We start from the raw sequence: 11,867 nt of genomic DNA on the forward strand, positions 1-11,867 counted from the left end.
TCACAAATATCCCTTCATGTATACCGAGCTTTTAATAACTAGTCTCAAGTTCAGTATAATTTAGGCTTCTCTCTTTGTGTGTGAGAAAGTGACAACAAAAAAGAAACAACTGAAATGCTGTATGCGGCCAATGAAATCATCTGTAATATGTGGCTGTGCCTTTAACTAATTGGATTGGCAGATCTACAAGCTCACGCGTTGTAAGCTTGTAGATCAGCTTTCTTGGCGAAGAGATTTGGTGTACACGGTAAGTACAGAACCAACTCAGGCCCAGTTTACTAAAGGGTTAAATGGTTAACTAGCTGTGCTCTCTCATCAGGCTGCACACATGCTGCTCATTCCTGATTGCAGCTAGCCTGGTTCCATACCATAGACCCCGCCCACTCTCTGAGTGGACTGCCTCTTGGTCTGGAGTTGTAAATGTGAACCTAAGACTTCTCCGGTACAAAATGTATTGTCCAATGAGAGACGGAGGTGGGCGTGGGGATCCCTTAGGATTGGTTTAGGGAATTTCTAATCCCCTCCCCTTGTAATCCCAGACACTGGAGCCAATTTCAGACTGAAGCTCTACGCAGCTTCAGTCTGATAATCAGGCTAGATTGCAGCTGCAGACCCGCCCAACACACCTATAAAAGCTGCTTGCCTCAACACTGAGTCAGACGGTAAGAGTTTTTGGAAATGGAGCCAGATGAGGGTTCGAATAATGAAAAACACTGTTGTACAAGTAATGATGATGAGGAGGACATGTGAGGAAAAGGAGATAAGAGAAGGAGGAAGGAATCAGCAGGTAGACAAGAGGAGAAGTATGTTGTATCGATGAGAGCGGACACATCAACAGACGGCATTTTCAGCAATCCACAAGTGGTTGGAAAGTTTGTAGAGGGGAGAATTGGAAAAGTAAAAGCATTAAGCATCACTAGGACTGGAATTGTAATTTTTTTGTGCAAATATTTTTGATCAAATGTATTACGCCTTGCAGATTATGAAGTTTGAAGGATCCCCTGTGAGCTATAGACTTGAAGGAACAAAGAGGAGGAAGGAGTGATAAGTGGAGTGCCGCTGTCAGTAGAGGCTGAAGAATGTAGACGGTGTAAATGGTGTTTGTGAGGCTAAAAGGCTAACTAGGTTTAGAGACGGGAATCGAGATGAGACAAAGTCGGTATGCCTGACATTTGAAGGGGAGAAAATGCCTGAGAGAATATGTTTTGAATATATGTGCTATAGAGTTGGGCCCTTTTGATAGAGCACCACTTACTTTAGGTGTTACTGCTGTCAGGAGTATGTGTGGCAGCCGTGTGTAGGGGACACAAAAGATGTGGGAGATGTGGAGAGGAAAATTGTAAGGAGGAATGTAAAGAACAAGAGCAAGCTAAGTGTAATCACTGTGGTGGGGAGCATTATGCTGGTTTAGCATAATGTCCTAGGAGAGTGAAGGAGGAAAAGGTGAACAAAATTCGAGAAGAAAGGGGGATGTCATACGCCGAAGCAGTAAAGACAGTGGAGGGGAGCACAAGTGTGGAAGTTCAACGACCAGAGATGAAGAATATGGGAATGGAGACGATAAAAACATTTGCATCGATAAGAAAGGGTTCTTGGCATTCATTGCTATAGAGTACAGAAGTCCTGACGTCACTCGTTCATCCCCAGGTTCGTAAAGTAATTTTGCTATGGAGAATAACATTGGGTCATCATAGAATCGTCTCATATAAGAATTGTGGTCCAAAAATAAACAAACTGTCTCGGCGATATTGTCAGGGAGGAGGTTCTGTATCGTTTATGATAGTCAGTCACTTATATTTGATACAGTCTGTTTCTGGCGAATATTTTACTAATTCGGCGGAAGTAACATTAGCGTTTTCTCACCGTCAGTTGATGCTTCATATCCATAAGAGTCAAACCGCCGGGATCATTTGTTTATTTTTGGAACACAGTTCTTATTTGACGCGATATTAAATACGTCTATGGGGATTCAGAATGGGGGTGGAAAACCGCGAACCAGTTAGACAAACCTAGGATGTGTAAATTACGTCAGACTTCGGTGCTCTATGGTGATTAATTGTGCTGTGGAAATTCAAACAAAATCTGAGAGGATCAAGATGGTGCTAGATGCAGCCAGAAGATTTTTAGGAAGACTTTTTGTCCCTAGGGACCTTAGCCCCGCCCCCCTATAAATAAGAACAGGAGTGAACGCCCACAATTCAACGTCACAGGCCCATTTCTTCCTGAGGCAGTGAGACAGGCGGTCGCATGTTTCTAGCAGAGAGGCGAACAGCCTTTTCCTCAGGAGTTTTGGCCAAGGGGGCGGGGAGAAGAGAGCCTGGCGAGTGCAGTAGTCAGAACACAGAAGTCAAGCCACAGACGGCTGTAGAGGAATATCTTGTGGAGTTTCAATGTTACTATGCATCCCAGAAATATATAGCTTACATGGATTAAAGTTCTCCATAGTGGCAACGGATCCGTAGTGAGGATTATTTATGAGGCTATGCCTATTTATGAGATCAGTGCAGATATGCAAAATAAATAAATAATGGGGGTGGGGGGGGGGTATGTGGATAGCCGCGGTGTGAATGACATGACCGAAGTCGTCAAAACGCAACATATACTTGCTAGTCAAAATGATCTCCAAACTACAAATGTGACCGTGGCCAGGTTGTCACATTTGACTTGCCAGTTCTTTATTAGAATAATGGCACCTTTTACTCTCTCTTAAATAAATAGTTTGCATTAAACTCACAACAATAAAAATATCAATTGCACAATAAAGTGCGGGGTGCGTAATTATTGTGAGAATAATTACAATCAATACTGCAACGACTACGCCACCTTTTTGTATGCGAGGTAAGGTCCTCTATAACACTTTCTTTTCTTTTCAGGCTATTCACAGGTTCGAGTTTACCCAGGTAAGTGTAATACACTTTTGAATGAGAACAACACTTGGTAAAATATCCCTTGGAGAAGACTGGACAGAAACAGGTTTGTATAAAAGGTAAGTTAACTTTATTTGTCCTAATACAGCGGCATCTGTTCCATAAAACCATTCAAAACATAAACACAAAATAACACTATACTAATAAAACCCTCAACCTCCTATGGTGCCCACTAACTAACTAAAATCCACAAACACAGGTCACTTCCAACAATAAAGGCAATAAATCACAGGGCTTGTGCAAAATATAGGCTTCTTGTCACTGGGAAGCGGGCACGTCTCAGCTCACCGTCCGCTGCTTGTGGCTGGCGTGTCTCGCTATGTCACTTATTCTCCACCTCTGCTCCGTGGCTTCTCCTGCGCTGTGCACAACCTGTTCCCTTGGCTGTCACACTCACACTGCCCCTGGGTGCCTGTTCTCCTGTCTTTTCCTGTCTGTCATTCAAGTGGCCCGCGCTCACTTTTGTATTGGGTGGACCACACCCTACTCCGCTCTCATTCGTTTCTCAGAGAGCGTGACCTGGGGACATTGGCTGGCTGGAGTGACACGGTCAATGTCATGCAGCCTATCATAGAGTTCAATGTCAAGTGGCTCAGGGACCGTGGGACAATACATGGCCATGTTAAAACATGCAGTGGGAAATTACAAGGAATACATTTAAGATGATGGCTGTTTAAGTGCATTATACAGGTTTTACGCATCAATAAAATAATTCAAAAAAATATTGCACCACTCATTTTTGACCCTGTCACACAAAGCATCCATCCCCAGTTAAATCATATAAAGATCGTAACCCGACACCCAAGTGCTGGGCTCAGCTATACTTAGGAGTGTGTCGGTGTTGTGCGCAGTAAATAGCAGATCTACAAGCTCACAACGTGTCATGAATAGGAGGCGTTGTGAGCTTGTAGATCTGCTATTTACGGTACGCAACACCAGTGTGCAATTAAGTATGTTGTGCTCCGTTCCCCCTCTCATTAATTTATGACTTAAAGTTGCACGGATTTACCACTGTGAAGTTATGGAAGGTGGAAGATTTCCAAAAGATGAAATCCCAGGGATAATGGAAGACATTGTAGTTTTAAATCGAAAGTGGATTACGCCACATAAGATAGGATCTAATTATTTGTTGACATGGAAGGACCAGCAGTATTTGACAATAAACGTACGCTCAGGTTCTTTTGCATTAAAATAAGCAGTGGAACACTTGATATGTTTGCCAATTGGAGATTCGAGAGGATTATTTGTCAGTCAAAAAAGTCGTAGGACATTTTATCGAGAGACTTTTATCTACGAGAGTCTTAGCGACCACCCCTCCAGTTCGCCCTGGATTGTCACCAGTAAAGCCCGTATTCCTCCAAACATGTACAAATGCAAAATATAAGGTGCTTACCCTCTTGCCTCAAATGTTAACTAAGTGTACAGAGTATTTGTGCAATATATTAGTACATATTTTTCAATTAAGAAGTGTTTTAATCCCGTCTGTGACCGATTCTGTCGGAAGTTTCTAATGGGTGGTAGTGACGAGGCGCATCCGGTGAAAGCCGGAATTACACTCAATGTAAACAGGAATTAAACTTGGGGGGAAATGGCGTTCGGCCACAGACGGGATTAAAACACTTCTTTATTGAAAAATATGGACTAATACATTGCACAAATACTCCAGACACCTAGTTAACATTTGGGCCAAGTGAGTAAGCACCTTATATTTTGCATTTGTACATGTTTGGAGAAATACGGCCTTTACTGGTGACATTCCAGGGCGAACTAGGGGGGTGGTCGATCTACGAGAGTCTTGATCTAAGGCTAACAGGTGCCTATGCAAATACTCCGCTGCAGTGTTTCATTTGGGACGGTATCGTGACAGGTTTTCAAAGCAGTAGGCGGAGGTTTATCGAGAGAAAATGAATTACATTACTCCCGCGTGTGGTCGCGGTCCAGTCGAGTGATAAAAGAAAGGTTCGGACGTGACTGCCATTGAGAGCACAGTCAAAAATAAATGGATATGGGCTTGGCTGAATGAAAAAGTTGAAAAGGGAAAGCCGTTCAGGTCATGTTGCAAAAAGCTCAGAGAACTGGGAGCATGAGACGGGGTCACACGGTCCCGAATGTCCCCCCACTTTTCAGATATCAACTTATTTTTTCTTTAAAAATTACAAACAAATATACATATATTTTCTGTCGCTTTTTTTTTCAGACCGGCTCTGATCTAGCACCTCACCGTTCCTATTGTGTTGCGCTATCGTCGTTGTGTATTGGCTTTGCCTGCATGCTTGCCTCTCACCGCAATGACCATTCTGTTACTGGCTACGTGCAGTTGCTCTCTCAACTCGATCAACTAGGTGCCAGACAAGCTAATACACAACACATCGTTGTTCTTTGTAAACTGGCTGTAGGTGTGAAATAATGGGTGCTCGGGCTGCTCAAATCAAGTGCTGCTATAGAACAGACCAGGGATCAGATTACTGCAGCAATATATGGGGGAACTCAACAAAGTTGTTCCCCCATCAGTTAAGTGAGAGCGCACGCACAAACGTGGAATCAAAGTGCACAGTGGCATCATGTGATCATGGATTCCTTAATCGAGGTGAAAACATGCAATTTAATGTCATTGTCTCTTATTGTAGGCTAGATTTCATATGATATAGCTGACTTCTCGCCTACTGTGTTAGAAACAGCATTTTATGTTTGTCGGGTCGATTAAATAGTAGGTGCCGAGTACCGACAAGTAAAAGTAAGGTATTATTCAAAATGTACTAAAAGTAGAAAAGTAATAGTATCAAAATGTATTTAAAGTACCAAAAGTAAAAGTACTCATTATGCAGAAGGTCCCATTTCACAAGTTTTCAAATGTGTAAAATGTATAAAAATCCTTTGAAAATAGCAGATCTACATGAATCTGAATCATGAATCTGCTATTTTCAAATTGCCAAAGTATACTGTGTAAGTGGTTTTGTAATAATAATCAAAATCTAAAAAGTTATCAAATAATTGTAGTGGAGTAAAAGTATAATATTTGTCTCTGATATGTAGTGGAGTAGATATTATTCATAGTATATTAGTATTGAAATTTGGAAATACTCCAGTAAAGTAAAGTTCCTCATTTTTTTTTGATTTTTTGATTTATTTATTTGCACAATAATAAACATTACAAAGGTAATATTATTAAAAACAATACAGAAATAAGTGCAGGTGAGAAAAAGAAACCCATAAAGGGCTTATAAAGGGTTCTCACCTAAAAAATAATAAACAAGTAGTTAAACATAATAATCAAGTTAAACATAATAATCAAACATAAGACATGACAAACAACAAATACCTAGTGTGCAGTTGAGTGTGTGTGTGTGTGTGTGTGTGTGTGTGTGTGTGTGTGTCCGTCTGTCACCAGCTAATCTCCGGCACCGTTGGCCTGGTCGCTCCGAAACTGTGCACACACACTCCCTGGATGCCAATTCAGAACCTCTGGCCCAAATCTTTCACATGGGCCTGTTATAGCGCCACCAGGAGGCCGATTTGTGCAAAACCCATTTTTCAATATTACTCCTACAAATTTTATCCAAACGTCATGCAAATCGGTACACAGTATTACTATAGTCATGTGATCAACACGGATCTGTCCGATTTCCCATATTCCATCCTCATTGCCTAAGGTTGGCTTCCAAAGTTTGCAGGATTGGTCCGTTTTGAACAAAAAGCCTCAAAGTATACACACAGCTTGGGATTTCCGTGAAATTTCACACGCACATTCCCACTAGGCCGAGGAAGAAATGCCACCCTTCTCACATTGGCCTGTTATAGCGCCACCAGCAGGTCTAATTTAGCAAAACACATTTTTGGAACAAAATACCTCAAATCATGAATGTAGTGTCAATGCAAGAATAAATGGCATGGTTGGCACCCTTTTCACATTGGTCTATTATAGCGCCACCAGGAGGCCAGAATAACGTACCTGACCTGGCGGAGACCTGTGCTCCGAGGAGCACTTTTTCTAGTTTATATTGAATTCCTTGTCTATGAGCCGAGCCGAGCGCCTGGCAGGACGTTAGAGAGAACTCACTAACGCTCTGGACCAGGGCTAGTTCCATTTGTTCTCTATAGGACAGACCTGTAAAGTTCTTTGTGGTTCCATTTGTACACTCTGAGTTAATACAGGTCCACTTGGTTCCTAACTATCAATAATTATCTGACCCCCTGGAACCCATTCAAGGACCCCTGGGGGACCCCGGACCCCACTTTGAGAACCACTGGTTTAGGCCACAGCGTAATGTAGCTTAAACTATACAGTATGAATCTATAGACGGTGATGATGTAGCTTGATGTGTGTCTGAGCATGTGTGACTGCAGATAGGCACGCTAGCCTACTGTTTACTGTATGAATCTATAGATGGTGGTGTTGTAGCTTGATGTGTGTCAGTGTATGAAGAGCATGTATGACTGCAGTGGGCTATATATAGCCTACTGTTTATCAGCCATGGTGCTATAAAAAGAGGTGCAATCGAACTAAATATGGACCCAATGTCAACCTTCGATGAATATCAATAGTTTTAATAGCAATGTTTATTATTTAAATGTTATTGTTTGAGAAAATTAAGCCATAGATCATTTTAAAAGTGTCTGGTATATTAAACATTAGTGCCACATGAAGGGGTGATTGTGACATAATCCATACATGGAGCCCTTAAACGTATGCTCATGACATCGGTATCAACAATAAATGAAGCTAAGAACCATGAGATACTTGGGGTTTTTTTACCTCTCGATATGACTTGAAAGAAGACACTGGAGCAGCTTGGACAACTATCAAGAATCAAGAAGGGTTTATTTTGGACCCCCAAATAGAAATGTATTTGGCTGTATTTGTTTAATAAGAAAATAATCCATAGATCATTTTAAAAGTGCCTGAATTGAAAATGAACATTAAATCAATCAATTACAAACAATTTTGTTTATATAGTGCATATAATGTACACAACACGTTATATCAAGACACTTTATATGTAGAGCAGGTTAAGCCCATACTCTACAGAGACCAAACATTCTGTTTGGTGACAGTGACAAGGAAAACACCGCTGTAACTTGAAAAATTACGTTGAACCAGGCTCTGTGTGTATGTGCCTTGACAGGTAGTTTGGGATTAACATTAAAATGTCACATGTTTGCATGATTGTGACGTGAATCCCTTAAACATATACTCACAACGTCTGCAAAATGTTTACAGATGTTTAACCTATGCGTAGGGTGACTTGTCAATCACTAGTTGTTAAAACTCAACACAGCAGCTCAGGCTCAGGCTTGTGTGTTGCTGCTATGCCCTTTGTCAATCCATGACTTTGACACACAAATGCCATGATAAGCTCCAAACAATGGCAGTTCATTACATGGTGGTGTACATGTGTGGAATGTAAACACACCTAACTGGTGATGACACATTCTCATGGACTGCAACAGGTGCACGACATGATAGGACATGATACACTGATTGTCCAACTAGCCAAAGCTAAAAGTAAAGACAATCTGATTAAGAAAAGGGTATAAGCTCATTCAAAGACTTGTATACTGGATGGTGATTTCATGTCCTTTGGGCACATCACTTGTTCTCATTTATTCAGATTCAGTTACATTGCTCTTTACCTTCATGCTGCTATTATCTGTCTCAACCACCCAAAACTCAGACACTAGCTTACTCCAAGTTCTAAAATTAGCACGATATGTTCCTTTCTCAATTCACATTTTATGGAATCTTTGTTTAGTTTTTTATTCAAAAAATTAAATGGAAGGAAACATTCCCCACAACATTCATGGAGTAAAGATGCTACTGTGTGCATCATCTGATAATAGGAATACTGTACAAAAGGTTGTGCCCTAAAATTTCACAATACCTGATGATCTTTTCTGACTGTACGATAAGTGTAAAAAAAAAGAAAAGGAAACATGAGTCTGCGGCACCCTGTTAAACTTTCGCCCACTGTGTTCATTGCTGATGATGACCTATAAACACAGTTGGAGTAAGTTTAACAGTGTGAACCTGCACCTGTTTATTGGAGTGGGTGTGCATGCTTTACTTTAAAAAAAAATATATATATATATATATATATCAACATCAATATTGTGTGTGGGTTAGCTAGGTTCTTTCTCATTTCGGAAGAATGAATGGTAAATGGTTGTATTTGACAATGTGAATGAATACACACAAACCGCATACATTACATTTGTTGCATACATTAAAAAGTATTGCAGATTAAATAAAACAAAGCCAAGAAGAAAGGCTTATAATTTACATGCATGAGTGGTCCAGCACACAACAAAACAAGATCAAAACAAAAAAAGGCAAGGTGCAAAACGGCTTTCTTTAGTTGCATTCCCTTTTCATAGAAGATTAAAACTAAAAAGGATACTGCACTAGCAACAGTCCTTTTGGCCTCTTTAAAATAAGTTTTTTGTTTTTGTTCCACTGTAGGCTGCTGCTGAATAGAGAAGTGTTTTACTCATTAATCAGTTTAATCAAAATAGTATAACATCAGTTGTTGCCTCTTGTAAAGTAGCTATAGAGTGTCTCTGATCTGTGAAAATATTTATTATTATTAATTTTTTTAAATTACATAATTAATATGATGACCCCTTTATCGACGGTTAATCAATTAGGCTGATAGTTTCTAAAGTCGGCAAACACAATACTACTGTATTACATGGATGGAGTTTCAAAATGACGCATTTGTTTGTTTTGAGCCTTTCTTTATGATTTAATTTGAATGAGCTGTGATAGCCCACCAAACCATGAGGTGGCATCACAATCAAAGTAAGCCCCATCTTGTATGAGAATCTTCCTATCTCCAAGGTTCTGACTGTGTTCAAGCATACCTGAATAGATTTGGCATTTTTCATTAGTTTTTATTTTACTTTTTGTTTTCAATTTCAGTTTAGGTTTGCTTAAATTGTAAAACGTTTTATAGGGTTAGGGTTTATTTTTGACAATAAGGGCTTAAAACACAAAGCAGTTTCCGTTAGATATGAAAAAATAATAATTCCATTTCAGTTAATTATTATTTATCATTATTGATGATAATATAATGTGTTAGTGCTTTACGAGTTATCCAATTTAGTAGACCTTGTATTGTAATTGTGTAATTGTACTTCCATGTACTGTTTCTCATGTCTTACTAAATAAAGTACATCAATCAATCAATCAACCTTTTTGATATTTTTGAGCATATTTTGAATAATCCTGAAGATCACAATACCCCACCTTCCCACAACAATGTATATGCATATGGTATAAGATAGCATATCACAGTCATGTTTATTTATTTACAATTCATATTTAACCATGGATTTATACTTAGTTGTGCGCCTGTGTTGTGCACCAGAAATAGCCGATCTACAAGCTCACACCGAGTCACAGTGTGAGGTGTTGTGAGCTTGTAGATCTGCTATTTTTGGGGCATGACACCATGCAAAACACACATACATATTTTTTTATTTTTATGTTTTATTTTTATGGATTCAGAAGGGGAGATGGCGTGTGATCCCTCAGAGTACATAACCAACTAAATGTATTGCTAATTTTATATGTACACAAATATACATGAATATTTTAATTCAATATGTCCTGACTGAAATAAGTTTTTCTATTTCTGTGACTGTCACAACATATACCATTTGTTAAGATTGGGAATAACTCTGTACTCCTTGTTTCTGCTCACGTGATCGCAAGCCAAGCAGACGGCCTTCAGGTACTTCAGTCTTTTCTCGGTGGGGTGATGTTGGGCATAGTAGTGCTGCCGCCACTCAAAGTAGCGCATGTAGGCCTTGTTGTCCTTGTCCAACCCCAAGAGGAATTCAGCCAGCGATTTCTCATCAGGAAAGTCATTTACGTGTATGAAGGATTCCCCGGGGATGAAATCCTCATAGTTCTGTCTGGACGGACCCAAGACCACCGGCACGGTGCCTGCTGCAAGTGGAACATTGAGCTTTTCTGTGATGTAGTCTTTGTAAATGGAGTCTTCAAAGGCAAGGAAGAATTTGCAGCTGCTGATGGATGAAAATTGGTCTTTCGGATCAAAGATGTAGCTACTTAAACCCCCACCGTAGACAGTCACATCAATGTGTTGTGCAAGTCTTTTGTAGTAATTGTGTCCTGTGCCATTGGTGCCATCTGCATCCATAATCCAGCAAACCAGTTTTTCCTTTTCGGGTGGCAAAAACGTCCCGTTTGAAACTTTTCTGGCAGTCAGCCTCCAGTGCACAGGGATGTCTGCGTCCTGCCTAAAATTCAAGCTCAAATTGAACAGATGTTCAGTGCCGCTTATTATACGCGTGTTGCTTGGCGGGTCCAAATTCAGCCATATCCACCTTTGAAATCCAGGTCTGGGCGAGGCGGGAAGGTTGGATAAGTCGTCTTTAATGGCCTTATGAAATATTAACACTTCATCTGCTGTGTGGTACAGGGACCTGTTGTCTGATAGGCGGCAGCTGTTGATGTTGAAAAAGTGCTTGCAATCCCTCACGTCAAACTTATATTCTTCAGGCCAGAACCACATCAGGATTAGGTTCTTTGCAGTATCATCAACCACGTAGCCCTGCCACCCTGCCCATGCACCTGGGGCAGGGTGGCACTTTTGCTGTGGGTTTGACTTCAGGTACATGAGGATCAGCATCATAAACCCTCCTACAAAAAGAAAGACTGTAAGGACGGAACGCAGGACGCCAAACTTGGAACCAGTAGACATTTTTGATTCTGCAAAAAAGAGACGAGAAAAACAAAATCTAAATTATAATAAAATAAATAATGAACAATAGAAATATCAACTATAAATAAATATATCCTACTATAAATGCACAAAATCTTTGTGTGTGCGCGTGTGTCAGTGTGCTGTGTCTGTCCTTTGCGAATCTCGAGAACTAGCCGACCGATCAACGCCAAACCCGGCATGGGTATTGCCA

The 11,867-nt window shown here is 40.3% G+C and overlaps 1 protein-coding gene across 1 annotated transcript; it reads right to left on the reverse strand.

Annotated features, from left to right (window-relative positions):
• Positions 1-10,052: 10,052 nt before the first annotated feature.
• Positions 10,053-11,656, reverse strand: LOC308094263 (4-galactosyl-N-acetylglucosaminide 3-alpha-L-fucosyltransferase 9-like). The gene has a single exon (XM_080440803.1). It carries the CDS (start codon positions 11,651-11,653, stop codon positions 10,568-10,570), a length of 1,086 nt encoding a protein of 361 aa, XP_080296929.1. The 5' UTR covers positions 11,654-11,656; the 3' UTR covers positions 10,053-10,567.
• Positions 11,657-11,867: the final 211 nt, after the last annotated feature.

The sequence above is a fragment of the Gymnoscopelus braueri genome (genome assembly GCF_963280865.1).
Source record: "Gymnoscopelus braueri genome assembly, chromosome: 10".
Taxonomy (NCBI): Eukaryota; Metazoa; Chordata; class Actinopteri; order Myctophiformes; family Myctophidae; genus Gymnoscopelus; species Gymnoscopelus braueri.

Coding starts and splice junctions, on each gene's coding strand:
- LOC308094263 (XM_080440803.1), bottom strand. CDS start 11,653: ATGTCTACTGGTTCCAAGTTTGGCGTCCTGCGTTCCGTCCTTACAGTC.